At 47.7% G+C, this 16,576-nt stretch overlaps 2 protein-coding genes across 4 annotated transcripts in view; both read right to left on the reverse strand.

Moving 5' to 3' along the window:
• NOP53 (NOP53 ribosome biogenesis factor) overlaps window positions 1–639 on the reverse strand; it is a 32,580-nt gene extending 31,941 nt beyond the window's left edge. For both annotated transcript variants that reach the window (XM_063139720.1, XM_063139721.1), the window contains exon 1: window positions 417–639. In XM_063139720.1, coding sequence (XP_062995790.1) covers window positions 417–628 — 212 coding nt within the window. In that variant the 5' untranslated portion in view covers window positions 629–639. The remainder of the gene's footprint in view (window positions 1–416) is intronic.
• Window positions 1–16,576, reverse strand: part of EHD2 (EH domain containing 2) — a 67,344-nt gene that overhangs the window by 27,348 nt on the left and 23,420 nt on the right. Inside the window, exon 5 of one of the 2 annotated variants that reach the window (XR_010026065.1) lies at window positions 13,915–16,471. Coding sequence is in view for 1 of the 2 variants with exons in the window: in XM_063139719.1 (XP_062995789.1) it covers window positions 15,935–16,471 (537 nt within the window). In the remaining variant the exon portion in view is untranslated. Of the gene's footprint in view, window positions 1–12,824; window positions 16,472–16,576 lie in introns of those variants that run through there. The other variant, XM_063139719.1, reaches the window with a different exon arrangement.

Genomic DNA, 16,576 nt, shown 5'->3' on the forward strand with positions numbered 1-16,576 from the left:
CCTGGGACCTCCTTCTGCAAGCAAAGCAGGGACTCCCCCTCTGAACTAGGGGCTCAGCCTACGTTCCTGGATCAAGCCAAGGGCCCATTAAGCCCAGCGCCCTGATCCCCACAATGGCCAACCAAATGCCCCTGGGAAGCTCACAAGCAAGGCACGAAGGCAACGTCTGCTCTCGAGGGTAGACTGCTCCTGGCCCTGGCGGCTCTGTATTTTCTTTGCAGCCCCTTTTGCTTTTGTTTTTCGCGCTCAGGAGGAACACGAACCCCTGAGTAACATCTAACGTTAGCCCTACCCATTGAAGCGAGCGGGGCTTGCGCTAGACGTGACTAACCTACGCCCCATCCGTTTCAGTGGGTCTACTCTAAGTCGGCCTAGCACTGGACGCGCTCCTCCCTCGCCAAGGCCGCGGCCCTCACCCCAAATGCCGCAGCTCGGCCGCCCTCTCCTCCAGCCAGTCTCCGAGCTGCCGGCCCAGCTGGGCCTCCGGCCCCCGCCAGCGCTTCCAGCCCTTCTTGCGGTTCCTGGCGCCCTGGCCGCCCGCACGGCGCGAAGGGAGCTGGCCCGGGTCTCGCGAGTTGGGGCCGAAGCCCAGGAAGGCCGAGGACGCCTCAGCCACAGGCGCCGCCATCTTGGGCCACGAGAGGGAAAAGGAAAAGCCGAGCGCCGCCGCCGTCTGCACGGAACCGGAAGTGACGCGGGCGAGGGGAGGGGGACTTCCGGCGGCGCAGGCGCCATTTTCCTCAGAGGCTTTGAGGTGCCAGGTGTGATTTCCGGCCGGCTGGCGGATCACATAGAGATAGGGAGAAAAGGACACACAGGCTAAACTTCCGGCACTGCATTGAAAGCAGCCATGGAGGCAGAGGGGGGGGGCATTGCTCTCTCTCTCTCTCTCTCTCTCTCTCTCTCTCTCTCTCTCTTTCTTTCTTTCTTTCTTTCTTTCTTTCTTTCTTTCTTTCTTTCCCCACAACTTTGGCATCTTTATGTTGAAACCCCGGCCCATTATACTTTGCCATGGAAAATGGAGTGGCAGCCCCTTTGCTTCTAGCCAAGAAGTGCTAGTACTAAATGCATACGTACATAAGCCGCCCAGAGAGCTACGGCTATGGGGTGGCATATAAATGTAATAAATAAATAAATATGAATAAATTAAATTAAAAGTTCTGTTTAATAACTAGAACATCAGAAGTGCCCTGCTGGATCAGACCAAGGGTCCATCTAGTCCAGCACTCTGTTCACAAGTGGCCAACCAGCCGTTGGCCAGGGATGAACAAGCAAGACATGGTGCCACAGCACCCTCCCACCCATGTTCCCCAACAACTGGTGCACACGGGCTTACTGCCTCAAATACTGGAGGTAGCACACAACTGTCAGGGCTGGCAGCCATTGATAACCTTTGCCTCCAGAAATTTAGCCAACCCCCTTTTAAAGCCATCCAAATTGGAGGCTATCACTACATCCTGTGGTAGTGAGTTCCATAATCTAACTCTGCGCTGTGTGATGAAGTCCTTCCTTTTATTTGTCCTGAATCTCCCACCAATCAGCTTCATGGGATGGCCCCAATGGGTTCTAGTATTTTGAGAGAGGGAGAAAAATGTCTCCCTACCCGCATTCTCCACACCTTGCTTAATTTTGTATACCTCTATCATGTCTAGAGATGTGAAGGCCCAGAAAAAAACCGGAAAAATTCTGAAAAAAACAGTTTTTCTCTGTTTTTTTCCGAAGCCTCTTTTGGGGGTTTTTCCTGAAAAATTGAAAAAATTGAAGAAAAAACGGATTATGGGATGTTTTATTTTAGCATGATGAATAAAATGTTTAAGACAAGGTGTTCAGATATTTACTTCTCCAAATGATTTCTAAAAACTGTACAGTATCAGATTATTACAATGTCTGTGCACCAAGGACAAGCAAGTCCTAGGTTGCAAACTGAGACTACAACTCTCAAATGCAAGAGCAAGATGCATTTCCGCCTCTAGGGGGCAGCACTGCCATGGAAGCAGAGTCTGAAACTAATACTGATAGCTATAGGTCAGAAAATGAGTCTGATTAAATTTCATGCATATTCATTGAATCTTGGTTCCCCCTTTTTTCTCAGTTCTTTTTATGGGAATGGGTGCTTTATGTCTTGACACTGGAGGACTAGAGGAAACATACATAATTTTCTTTGTTACTAATATTAGTGGTTTCTTCTGTTGTTGTTGTTGTTTTAAACTGATTTTTTGCCTGCTCATAAACTGGCAGAACCAAAGAGGTTCCTTACAGTTCAGGTGTTCCTAACAGTTCAGGAGCTTGTAGCTCCATTTGTTACCAAAAAAAAAAAAAGTAAAAAAGTAAATTAAATTTGTAATAATTGTTTCAATACACTGTACTTTTAATATACCAAATGTAATAATTTTATGCCATACCAACTTGGACATAATTACATTTTCTGTTGCTAAAATAAGAAAGTGACTTTCAATCTGTAAAAAAATGCTAATATTGAATTATTTCAATTTTTCTGAAAATTTCCGATTTCCCCCCAAAAAACCACAGATTTTTTCCCATGGCTTCAAAATTTCCGGAAATTTTACATCTCTAATCCTGTCTCCCCTTAGCCTCCATTTTTCCAAACTAAACAATCCTAGTTTATTGTTTTACTCTGTACAGCACCATGTACATTAATGGTGCTATATAAATAATAATAATAATAATAATAATAATAATAATAATTGATGTAACCTTCCCTCATAGGGGAGTAAGAACAGGGGCACATCTACACGGCCGCTTTACACTGAAGTAAATGCGCAGGTCCGTGTTTTAGGTCACACGCTGCAGCTGTCCATTCACCGCCGCCGCAGCTTTTACCCACGATAATGCGTATATTCGCATTTCCGATTTACTGCGACTTTTAGGTTAACGTCCGACTTTGCATCGCATTATGGTTATGTGTCCTTGGGGGAGTTAAAACACATTTTGACATGTGGGCATAGCTTTGATGTGATTGGCCGATTTCCCGCCTTCCCACCTATCGGCTGCCTTGTTCCGTCCCACCATTTTCACTTTCAATTTTACAACAAAGATGGTGAATGGGTAGCGAGGGCACAGGCCCCCGCTTGTTTCCTCATCTGCTGTGTGTGCATGTGGCCGAAAGGAAAAAGGACGAGGGGGGCGGGAGATTCCGAGCCAGGCAGCCACCTTCCTCCATGGACTGGTTGCAGTTTTGACAACAAACGCTGCTGACCTGCAGCCAGTGGGAGGAGGGGGCAGGGGGGAGAGACCCTTGGGGGTTAGTTCGGGTGCTGGGCATGACCCTGCAGAGCAACACCACACTGGCCTCTCCTTTCACCAATATAAATATGCAGATCTCTGCATATACAATTTATTGTTTGCTCTTCCCTCCTTCACTGCGGATGTGCGCAGCATCAAGTACAATATATATATATATATATATATATATATATATATATAAATCGCTGTTGCTGCTGCAGTGTGACGCTTGTTGACTAATCCGAATCAGCTAAAAATCAGGTTAAAATTTAATGAGAAGCGATTCTGCTGTCGTATAGACGAAGGCCTAGTTTGGGATTAAAAAGCAGGCTGCCCCAACTTGGTGTCCCCCAGATGTACTGCAACCCTATGCACACAAAGCTGGGAGTGAGTCCCATTAAATTCAGTGGGGCTTATTATTTTTGAGTAGACACATATAAAAATGCACTATGAATCAGGAAGCCTCAGGTTCAAATATTGCCTCCGTTACAGTCACCGAGGGCGTAATTGATAGAATTGTGCCTGAAATCCATAATAATTTTTAAATTATTATTTTGGAAGGGCTACATAGGCTTTACCAAGATTGTCCAAGACTCTTATTTTCTTAAGCAAAGGCTAGTTATGCTTTAACAGTTAAGAGATTCTCTTGTTCTGTAAATTTATCATACAGCAAAGGAGCTGCTCAGCAATCCTACAAAAAACCCTTATTTTTTAACGTGACCTGACAAGACTGAAGCCACACCATCTTTGACCTGCACGAGGAATATAAAACACAAAGGACTCAGGCAGCCATATTTCCACAAGCTCATAGAATCCTAGAATAGTAGAGTTGGAAGGGGCCTACAAGGCCATCCAGTCCAACCCCCTGCTCAATGCAGAAATCCACCCTAAAGCATCCCTGACAGATGGTTGTCCAGCTGCCTCTTGAAGGCCTCTAGTGTGGGGGAGCCCACCACCTCCCTAGGTACCTGGTTCCATTGTCGTACTGCTCTAACAGTCTGGAAGTTTTTCCTGATGTCCAGCCAGAATCTGACTTCTTGTCATTATTCCGTGTCTTGCACTCTGGGAGGATCGAGAAGAGATCCTGGCCCTCCTCTGTGTGACAACCTTTTAACTAGGGTCAGCCTGTATTTTCTGATACAAATCCCTGGTGAAGCACTATAGCCCAGATCAGGCTAAAGTCAGCATTGGCTGTACTAGAGGGTCCTACGATTATTTGGAGCCGTGCAGTGGTAAATTGTGAAGTGCAGGTCTTTATCCCGACAGTTTCCACAACCATGTCCCCAAGGATACTCCAAAAATGCAGGGAGCTTTTTTGACAAACCCCCCCCCCCTCTCTGTATATATGCACGCCTAGGGTAGCTGTTGCTGGGAAAATCCATTCCTGTCCCCCTGCATAGCTACTGCGAGGAGTGTGATCCTTGGTAGAAGAACAGGGCTGTTACAAGTACACAAGAAAACGCCCCTACTTTTGTTTGAGAAAAGTTGGAAAGGGGATATGCGATAGGATAATGGTATATTAAACCAGAGTTTAATGTACACCTTCCGTTCCAATTGCAGCCGCTAGGGGGCAGTTTAACTCCAGTCCATCCCAGCTCCGGAGTACCAGCGCTGGGTGTGGCTGGCAGAAAGGCTGGGATTATTATTATGACTGTGTTTTTCCAAGCCTGGGATCAGCCGCTAACTGTTTTCGCAGGAATTTGCGGACTGGTGGATGTCTCCCCTTAGTGTTCACGTTGCATTAGATCTACCAGTTGGAGGACAGACTCTTGCTTAACTCAGAAGTAATCCCGGCGGCGGGCATGCCGTTGCTTTGCCAGGCGCATTGCAAAGCCCTCCCAATAAAACCCGCGTCTTCCTACGTTGCGTCTTTTCTACACCGAAGGGGAAATGCAGGAAAGCCGTGTGCATAAACACGGGGCAATCGCACGTGTGTGTATTTTGATGCGTGTTCCTGAACCAAGGTGAGGGCGCAGCCCTGTTTAGCCTGGCCTGGCAAGACGTGATAAACAGGAGAAAAGCCAAAAAAAAAAAAAAAAAGGGGGGGGGGGGCAACTGAACTGTTCAAGGGGCTGGAGCACCTCCTCTAAAGAGGAAAAGTTACAAGGTCTGGGGTCGTTGAGCTTAGAAAACAGGCGGGAAGGGGAGACATGATAGATACGTTAAAAAGATGCACAGTGGGGAAAAAGTGGATAGAGAGACATTTTTCTCCCTCTCTCATAATACTAGAATCCAATGGGGTCACACGGGGACACACACACACACAAAGCTGATTGGTGGGAGATTCAGGACAGATAAAAGAAAGGGCTTCTGCACACAGCGCATAGCTACACTATGGAACTCACTACCACAAGACGTAGTGGTGGCCACCGTTTTGGATGGCTTTAAAAGGGAATTGTACAAATTCTTGGAGGAGAAGTCTATTGATGGCTACTAGTCCTGATGGCTATATGCTACATGCTCTAGTATCAGAGGTAACTGGTATACACAGGGCCGGTGCTACCATAGAGGCCACTCAGGCGGCTGCCTAGAGCGCCAAGTTAAAAGGGACACTGGGCACAGGGCAGCACTCACGCGCGCTGGCTGTGAGCCAGCCCGGCCCGAGGATTCAGCTGGGCCTGGGCAGGCGAGATGGTGCCCCACGCCCGCCCAGCCGAAGCGAAGCCAGGGACGCTGGGGTGGGGGTGGGGTGGCTCCACGTTTGGACTTCTGGAACGCGCCTGGAAGAGAGAGAGAGAGAGAGAGAATGTATGGGTGAATGGGATGCATGGGGTCTTTGAGTGAATGGATGTGTTCATGCGTGTGTTTGTTTGGAGTGAGTGATACTGAGTGTGTGTGTGTGCGCGCGCATGTGAGTTGGGGGGGGATTTGGAAGTGATATTCCTATTAAATAATGCATTTTAGACCCATAGATGTTCCTTTCCAATTTGTTTGCTATAATTGGCATGACGTATTTCTTGCACTTTAAAATAAATTTAGCAGTTTCAAGTTTTGTGCTTCTTATTTTTTCCAGGAAACATATGTTCCAGGAAAAATCAAAGTTGGCATTTTTTTGGGTGGGGGGGGGAGGTGAAAGCAGCTCACTTTGCCTAGGGCACAAAATAGTCTGGCACCTGCCCTGGGTATACAGAGCCTACATACACCAGTTGCTGGGGAATATGGACATGATTGTGCTGTTGCACTCCTGTCTCCTGTGGGCAACTGTGAACGGAATGCTGGACTAGATGGACCTTGGTCTGATCCAGTAGGGCTCATCATACTTTTTTTTAATGTAGATCCTGCAAGCCTGAATTCTTGCAGCACCTTGCATAGTACTGGTAGTGAGCTTACATCAATGCTAAATATAGTAGTATATTATTGCTGTTTAGCACTGGGGTATAAGAAACACAAAGGGAAATCATGAAGCCTGCCTTAAAATTTCTGCTCAAAGTTCAGGAGCAGAACAGACTGTGTCATCGGCCGCTCAGCTCCTGTCTTTCCACACCAGCACACAATGTACTTGGCTCCCTGCGTTTCCTAGAGACTCACTCATTTTCCCCCATTCCTGCCCCACCTTCTGTGTCTCTCTTTTCCAGTGATGCTGAAATGGCCTGGGTCTGCTCTGCCCTTGCTTTGTGCTCCTTTCCCCTGGGGCAGCTCCTCTCACTGCCCGTTTCCATGTTTCTTCCAGTTGTGAACCCATGGAACATGGAAATTGCAAACAGGCAGGGAATAGTAGAATTAAAAACAGCACACACGAAGAATGGGAATCCTGAATTAAGGTGGACTGACTGCTACACCACAAAGAGCTGTTTTTCCAAGGCAGAAGAGGAATTAGAATGGTGGACGCAGATCTAGGAAGCCGGATTTCTTTGTGCCAAACTTTTATGTGTCTTAGCTGCTCCTTAATACCTACTAATGTGAGCTAAACCTGTTCTGTCAGTGTGGATTGTCAGGCGTCTTTCGTACCATTGACAGAATCAGATTTTTAAAATTTATTTTTTAACCAGAATGTCATTCTACTTGTGCTAGCTCAGACTGGCACTAATGCAAATTATGTAATCTGCATTACTGCTAATGTGCACTAGCACTAATTAACTAGGGCCTCAGCTCCACCCCACAAAGGTGAAAAAATGGTCTGCAAATTCGCAGAATCGAAGCTAGTCCATTTCAAAATCCACAGGTCAAATTCATAGATATCCAAACCTTTGGTTCAGACTTCTGTGAGTGGCCAATTACGAGCATGCAATAAATTGTGCGTGCAGAAATGCTCTAAATCGTGCTGCCCGCAAGGAATCCATCATGTGCTGCTGCCTCTCGGCTTCCTTCCCTTTTGTAACACGGGTGGGTGGGGAGGTATTTAGCTGAGTGCCCAACTTTCGCCGGCTGGCCTAGATTATATATGTGAGCAGACTCCTTCTCGCTTTTGTGGTGCCTCCTCTGCCCTCCACAGCAGAGGCAGGGTCCAGGAGGTTTGCCCCAGCGCCAAACGCCCCAGTGCCATCCCCTGCACAGAGGTGTCTTGGTACAGCCTGTTCTTTTTGGCTGGAGAAAAGGAATTTGAAAGTTTCCTTTGGCCTTTCTGAGAGTGTTCTGGCAGAGGCCCAGTGGATGACTCATGCACTGGGGACATGGGCCATTCCTTGCCAAACAGAAAAAGCGACGTGGGACTCCAAAATGGCTCCCATTTCCCAAGGCTGTATACTCTCCGTCTCCCTGGAATCGCGTGGGGAATGGGGTCACCAGCAGTGCAGTCTGCTGACTCCGATATTAGCGGGGCAGTGAATCCGCTCCGGGGTTCAGTCAGAAACAGTCACAACTCTAAAGGAGCTCTCCAGGGTGTGGATAGGCGAAGATTTATTATTAGTGAGTGAATTCCTTTGTTCTTTAATGATTTTGATTTATTATTATGCACTCTGAAGATGAAACAAACGACCATAAATAGTGCATTTAGTTTATACATTTTTATAGATTTAAAAATGTAAAAAAATCTAGCATTTAAAATTTTATAGTTTATTTTAAACACACACACACACATATAACAGGTTTGAAAATGTGAAACGTTTCGATATAAATCACCAGCTTCAGCCACTGTGAACGAAGCTGGTGTTTTATACCAAAATGCTTCACGTTTTAAAATCTGTTATATATATAAATGTTTTTAAAAATTGTAAAGCTATAAAATTTTAAATTTTAGTTTTTTAAAAAAACGTTTAAATCTGTAAACATATATAAACTGGATGTGCTACTTGTGGTCATGGGTTTTGTTTCTGGTGTGCTGTATCATGCCTGCCACATCGCCTGTACATGGGTTTACTATTATGTAAGTTCTTCTCTTTGTTACCTTTATTTTTTAATTTTATTTTGAAATAAAATAAGATTTCATAATAATGATAATGATATATATACACACAGACACACAGAGACATTCACATAGCCCCCATCCCCAGCCACACACACAGAGAGAGACAAGTATAGAGTGGACAATCAGGGGACCAGGATACCTGAGAGAGCACCTTCTCCCCTACCAACCTGCCCGGTCACTGAGGTCATCCCAGGGCCTGCTCCTGGTGGTTCCACATAGACCCGTCCTCCCATTGGAGTCCACCAGGGGAAGAGCCTTCAGCGTGGTGGCCCCCCTCCTATGGAATTCCCTGCCTCTAGAGGTCAGGCAGGCACCAACTTTGTATTCCTTTTGGCGCCTCCTGAAAATGTCATTGTTCCAGGAAGACTTTCCTTAATGACCAGCCACAGTTCACTGTACATTTTGCTTCTTTTAAAATCTATTTTATTCTGTTTTTATTTTATCTTGTACACCACTCCAAAATTTTCAATGGGGAGCGGTATATAAATATTGTAAACAAACAAACAAACAAACAAACAAATAAATAAATAAATAAATAAATAAATCAGGCACAGCTCGGACTAGTAAATACAACATGTTTTATTCTGGCTGAAATGCAGTTATAGCAACAGAGGCAAATCGTAGCAGCGGCAAGGCCCTCCCAGAATTCACACTGCAGCTTTGGGTCCCAGGGAGACTGCGAGAAGAGAAGCAGCTGGATGTTGGTAAAAGTTGGTCAGGAAATTCCAACTCCAACTGGAATGAAACTTTTATTGCCTTGATCCCGAGGTCTGATGCAGAGCTGCCGCTGGGGCCGTCTTCGCTTACAATCCCAACAGGTGGGGCAGCTCCAGCCCTCCCACCACCCCCCCTACAGTAAAGTGGCTAAGGGTGGCCTCGCAAATGCCGGCCCTAAGGACACCCTTTGGAAGCATGATGAACCAGACAAAACTACGTCAACAGAAACAGGACATTCATATTTTGTAGAAACAATTGGCACCATCTGTTCTGGCTGTGGGATTGGGGATTCATGGTTGGAGAAATGGGAATTTTAACTGGTGGTGCAGAACTCAAGGGTGAGCCCTGACTGACTACAGGATAGGGCCCAAACCTGTACACTGGGCTAAAAGGGTTTACAGAACAGTCTAACTCCTTCTCTACACTAGGCTTTTATCCCGCACCTTTCCCAGGGCTTCCGCTTCTGGATTCTTTGCAGGATTAAGATTGGCTCCATTACATGTACTTACATGTGCTTCTTTTCAGGGGGTTCCTTTTTTTGCAATTTTATATAGTTCATTATAACGCCACTAGATGACACTGTGATATGGCAGGATTCCAGAAATTTACCAGCCGTTGGAGTGGTTCAAAACATGACTAAACTTTATTATTGCATTTTCCCCATTAAGAAAAAAACTGGGATAAAGGTTATAAAGAATGGAAGAAGCCCTGGAGATTAACAACGTCATGTAAAGGACCTGCAAACTTCCATGAGCGCATGATAAAAGCCTGATGTAGAGAAGCCCTAACTACGCCTTCCCCAACCTCTAGATGCGTTGGTCTGCAACTCTGGGAATGATGGGAATTGCAGTCCAACACATCTGGAGGACACCAGGTTGGGGAAGACTAATCTAAGCATTAGGAATAAGCATACTCTGGGGATACATCAGCCATGTCGAATTCACACAGGCCTCCTGACTGCATGTCAGTTTCATACATCTTGTCTATTTCACCCAAAGTTCAGAAATTCCCCCAAAACCTTCTCACCTACAACCTCAAGTCATCTCAAAAGCAATAAGCGAGGTAGATAGATAAAAGCTGCTATTACACATGAAATAATAAAATGCCTGTGTGCTTTTTTTTCTTTTTTGCAATAGTAGTAATCATAAGCTGAGGCTGGATGATGATAAATGACCAGGTCAGGTGTGACATTTGACTACAGTAAAAGAAGAAAGAATTAAGTTAAACAAATATACGTGAAGCAATTCAGATGGAATACGACTGTCGTTCTTCCTGGCATAATCCATACACGGTGTTCACATGAGGGCACACGGGCCCCTGTGTTGCTGGCCCTTAGAGGCTGTGGGGGCAGATTTGCTCTTCATTACTGATAGACGTTTGCTGTCAAAGTCACGTAAGGAGCGGACGGAATGCTGTGTGTGTTCTACACAGACCTAACTTTGCCATTGCAGGATCTGTCATCTGACATTAAGCTAGAAGAGGAGTAAGCAAAGGCGGTGTCAGCAAGACACGCACCCGCCCAAGTGTCTTTTTTCTCCCACACTAAAAAATAAAATAAAAATCAACCCATTTTCTTAACAGCCGCTGGGACTGCTATGAAATAGGTTTATGTTAGTGATGAAAACTGTGGATTCAAAGGAGGTCTTTAATGCGTTGGGCTCGAACCCCATGCCTGCCTCATACTCAGTCTTTTGGGCAACTTACTTGTCCTTGTCACTCCGCCCATGACGGCCATTTTGTGATGGCACCCAGGGTAGTTCCTCAAATTGCCAAAGGTGCCCACAGCCCCCAAAAGGCTGCATAGCCCTGAGTGAGAGAGATCTTGAGAATCTCATCCTCTCCCACCGTTCTTTATTTAAATCAAGTTGCCAGACCTCATTATTTTTGGAGAGGTGGTAACTTCTTCATATCCTTTCACTTCCAATTTATCTCAATTTAAATAAACAAATTTTCTAAAAAAAAAACCAATAACAGAAGAAGAAAAAGTGTGCCACACTCCGCAAACATACAAAATATAATTAGAGACTTACAGCCCAAAACTTGACTTGGTCTCATCTAAACCTTCTCCCAACATCCCCCAGCCTCTTCCACGGGGACTAGATTTCGGTGGGACTCTTCCCCCAGCCTTTTCTCTCTCTCTCCTAGGACCACATGGGTTGTCAAGTACTCCCATCTATATTTTTCTAACATCTAATAGGCAGGTACATTCTGTGACATCGCTGAAGCTCAGCCAATGACTTAAAAGGGCTCATAGACAGGTAACAGCTAAAGTCAGGGATGGCCAATGAAGCTTTTAATTGTAGCACAGGAAGAATTTCAGAAAGTCTAGCTTGAAGGTCCAGGGGCTCGTATAAAACTACAGCTACCAAAATTCTTGTATGTATACAAGTATGGTACAATCACCCTAAATGTTGAAAGGCTGGCCACCCATGAGTGAGGCTATTCTACATGTTGCACGTTATATTCCAATGACAGAATGTGGGTTTCCTGATTTCCCCCCGGCATGGAAGATGCACAAGCCCTTGCCTAGGAGTGTTTCACAGTCCTCCAGAGAACCATAGAGATGTAGCTGCCAAACCTGAGAAAAGGGGTGGGTAACATTGCAGCCCCCCTACTGATCTCTATGGTCTGTGCCCCAGTTTGTCCACTAGTGGGGTACAGAGGGCCCACCCACCTCCTTTTCCTGGAAAACTATAGTTTTGCGATGGGAATTAGGAACCTCTTAAGGGAAAATTCTCAGCCAACTTATGTGAAAATTCCCAGGGCTCTTTGGGAGGAAGCCATAATAGTTCACCTGGTATAAAAACAACATAAGCCAGCAGCAGTGCAGATACACATTTCAGGTTGGTCCATTCTCCACCCTCCTCCCAAATTACAAGAAGCATCTTGGTAGCAAAGGTTTCTTTTGGTCAGTGAGAGAAAAGGCACAAGGCGATGATGCATAGGGAGTTATCCGCAGGAGTTATCCGCAGCACCAAACGGGAGTCTCAGCTTAGGTCTAGCACCAGAGGGCAGGTTATTCACCCACCCGCAGAAGGGACCCATGCTGTAGCTCGCACTTGCCTTGCAAAAATGGTTTGTCAAGGTGCATTCTTTGGATAATAAGAGCCAGGCCCTCAGCCAGTGGAGGCAGGCGGCTCCGATGTCAGTGGGGCAGAGAATCCGCTCTGGGGTTTCAGTCAGAATTCCAAAGGAGCTATCCAAGGTGAGAATCCGCTCCAGGTTCCAGTCAGAACTCTAAAAGAGCTCTCCAAGGTCCTGGCTGGAACCTGGAAGGGATTCACTGCCCCCAGAGCCATCAGCCTCCACTCACCTCAGCACTGCTTCGCGTGAACTCAGGGCCAAAGAACTAGAACTAGGGATGTTGAATCTCAGCCCTGCGGGATAAATGCGGCCCTCCAAGATTCCCCCGATGGACACGCCCCCTTCCCCTGGCCCCGCCCCATCTCCCGACCGCCAATTGATTGATTTCCTGGCTTTTGAATGTTTCTCCCCCTCCCAACCCCCAATTCTCCTTAAGCTCAGTTATTGGCAGTTAAGAGCTTTAACCTCAAATCCTGCTTCTCCTTGCTTTGAGATGCTCTCCTCCCATCAGGGACAGCCCAAGACATTTTGCTTTCTTAGGTGGAGCAGTAAATGGAGTTCCACACACACCCCTCAGTCAAGTTGCATAGTACTAACTTATTCTGGCACGTGAGTCAAAAAATCTGACAAGCACCTCTCCCTGTCCTTTGCAATAAAAAAGACAGTAATAATAATAAAAAAGCAAGAGCTAACAATTTAGTGCCATTTTATAATATCCAAAATCTGCTGCCTGAAGTGGCAGCTTTGCTCTGCTTCACGGGAGGGCCGGCTGGCCTTGTCTCGTACATGTGCTTGATGCCTGACGCCATAGACTTTGGATGCCAACCCCCGTCCAACTCACACAGCCTCGGCAATCGTCTTGCCCTTGCAACTGCCCTACAACCTCTTGCTGGCCACTTACCAGGAGGAAGAGGAGAGAGAGAGCCCCCAGCGTCCAGAGGAAAATCCTCATTGCTGAATCCCAGAAGTGTTTGGGGTGTGGCGGTATTCGGAGCAGGGAAAGGAGGAGGCCGGGCCTCCAGTTGGCATGAGTGGACTGCGTGAAGGGCTGGGGTGTGCCTTCCAGGCCTTTATTAGGTTCATGACACAAGAGCCAGAGGAGACAGAAGGAAGGGGAAACTGTTGGCCACCCACTCCCTCGGCACAGCAGCAGGCCTCAGTGGGGGGCAACATAGCTTAAAGCCAGAGACGGTTTCAAGGCGTTTTGTTTTCGGAGGCAGAAAATCCCAAAGATTTTCCTCCCTGGTGATCATAAAACGGCAATAAAAATGGGCCAGTTGATGCTCTTCAAAGGTACCCCCAAATCTAGTGGGTGTGGCCACACGACCTCACCTTACATAATGGTAAGGCTGGCTCTGGCTTGAATCCAGCACACCTTGGGCTGCAGTGCTGCCCTTTCCTTGGTGGGGCTTTCCCCCACCCCCTAAGCTTGGGAAGGGGCTTCTGCTTCTGCTAAGTCCCTCCCAGAAAGAGCATGGCATGACATGGGGGGGACACTCCTTTGAGGCAGGAACTATTTAGTCCACCTTCAGGTAGAGCAGCCTCCGCTAACCTGGTGGCCTCTGGGTGTGTTTGACTACAACTCCCATCATCCCCACAGCATGATGGGAGTTGTCATCAAACACACCGGAGGCCACCAGGTCGGCGAAGGCTGAGGAAGCCCTTGCTACAGCCCTGCCTGTGAAGGGCAGCATCTTGAAGGCCGCCGCTAAGTTCTTGTCGCCCAAAGCGTTCCATCACCCTGATGTCGTGGTGCCACGGGGCATAGCAAGAGCGTGGGCAGCTTCTGCTGTTCTCCCTGGCCCGGGTCTACCGCCATGCTCTCAGGCCCAAGCCCAGCTGCGGTTTTGCCCTTACGGGCCGAGGTCTTGCTGAAAGGGCCGTTCCGGGAAAAGAAGCCATTTCTCGCCATTTGAATCTCTGCATTTAGCGATTTATATTCCGCCCTCCTAATCAAGCGGACGCTCAATGTCACAACGCGAACTCTGAGGACAAGAATACTAGCCTAAGAGTTGCTCCTCTTCTTCCTCCAGTGAAACTGCAACCTCCACCGGTTTCTTTATTTTGGTCCAAATGGCTTGTATCCAGGGCGCCTGCATGGCGAGGCTGCACGTGTGAAGTGAAAATGAACAGCCCGGGGACTGTCAGGTGAGGGTTCACCCAGTGTAGCACCACAACCCCAGCTTTGGCCAGGTGAGGGAGCTACAGGAAGATAAGCTGCCCCTTGACTATGAACAGAATGGGTGGAGGGATACTCCCTCTCTAACTCCTATAAAGGCTTCTGGGTGAGGTTTGCTCATAGCTCTGAGTAATTCAGGGGACCGCTTTTGGACCCTTTTCCTCCTCACCTTGTTTCACTCCTGCCTCACTTTGTCCCACCCTTAGCTTGACGGAAGGAATCTGAGCAGGAGTAGCAGTGCCGCGGAAGAGGTCAACCACAGTTGTCTGCAGGTAACAGAATGTCCCAAGCAGCTCCGGAGCATCCACCGGTGAGGTTTAACAGAGAATATTAGAGTTTCTACATTCAGAGGAAATTGCGTTGTGCTTCCTCGTTCTTTGGCACGATTGTTATGGGCTGCATTACACAGGCAGAGAGAGGGACAACCATGTGCTTTGAACTGAACACTTCCCCTCCCTTCACTTCTATTGAGACAGCACCAACTAGTGGCAGAACATTCTGCTTTTCCCCGGCTATTACCACATTAAAAATGCTTCTTTTCATACCGGGATTTTCAGGGAATACCGAGGGAGACATCCTGGTTGTTGACGACACTGTGTAATGGACCCGAAAACTTCTGTGAGTGTGCAATAAATCACTCACTTAGAGGAGCGTCATGTGTTTGACGTTTCTACTGGAGCCAGAGGGATCAGAAGAGCAAGTGGATTAGAGCCACCTGGAGTCTGAGCAGGGCTGAGGCCTACTAAACAAGGTCAAAATGGATATAGTCTGGAGATTGGCATTCTCTTGGTCTGCGGTGGGCCGGCACGAGGCCCGCTGGAGCAGTCCAAACCTGGCGTGGAGGAAGCAGCGTTCTTACTCCAGTAGTTCAAGCGTGATATAACTAACAAAGTGAGGCCAAGCAGAGCATTTGGAGCCTGATTTCTGAGGAAAGAAGACCTCTGGGGAAAGTCCAAAAGAGGTGGAAACCAATGGTTCTGGTACAACTCCAGAGCAGGCCTGAGAGACAGAAGTGGAGAACTGAACTGTGAGACCAGCTGAAGTAGTTTAATCCAGGCCTGGAGGAATGAGGCCTACATGAGGAACTGAAGCCAATGGAGGTGAACTGGGGACGTTTTTGAGATGTGGGGTGGAGCAGAAGGTAGAACGGGGGACTGGTTTGAAGGACAGAGCAGGAAGCAGGACTGTCAGATGCAACGTGTCACATGACTACTGTGTGGGGAATGAGGCCTTCATAAGGGACTCGAGCCTGAAAGATACCTTCGGAAGCCTTATGGGGGTGGAAAAGGGAAGTCGGAATAGCACCAGGGCCTACTGGGGCAGTTCAAGCCTGGTGTGGCAATGGAGGCAAGCTCAGGGAAGCCTTCTTAGTCGGCCGACCCCTTCTGCCGGCGCTTGGAGGGTGGCACGAGGTGACGGGGCAGGTCAGACGGCAGGCTGTGGCCCTCCAACTTGACCTCAATGAGGTGGCTGGCAAGAGCAAACTCCTCATCGTCCAGCATGCCGTCACGGTCCACATCGCTGAGCTTCCAGATCTTGCCAAGGACGGAGTTGGGCAGCTTGGTGGTGACCATCCAGGTCTTGGCCTTGGTGCCGCTCAGCTTGCCGTCCATCGGGGAGAGGTTGTAGAAGATCTCGTCGTACTTGGGCTTGTCCTTGGTCACCACCCACTCATCGTCATCCATCCCCTCAAAGGCCCCCTCGGTCGCTCCTTCGATGAAGGGGCCGTTGCGGGTGCCGTCAAACGCTCCACCGTGCACAATCTGCTCGGGGACTTCCACCTCCTCCTGGCGCAAAAGAGGCATCAGCTTGGCAATGTCTAGAGTCAGCAGCTCATCCAAAGCATCCACGATGCGTGGCTTCAGCCCATGGAATTTGGTGAAGTCGTGCACCATCAGCATCTCCTGGAGAAAAATCAAGGAGGGTGAGATGACATAGCCTAGGGGAGTGGTCCTTGCTGCCTACAATCAGTGTTCCTGCAGTAACATATATTGGCCGGGTTCGTACTT

This window comes from Elgaria multicarinata, chromosome 13 (genome assembly GCF_023053635.1).
Source record: "Elgaria multicarinata webbii isolate HBS135686 ecotype San Diego chromosome 13, rElgMul1.1.pri, whole genome shotgun sequence".
NCBI lineage: Eukaryota > Metazoa > Chordata > Lepidosauria > Squamata > Anguidae > Elgaria > Elgaria multicarinata.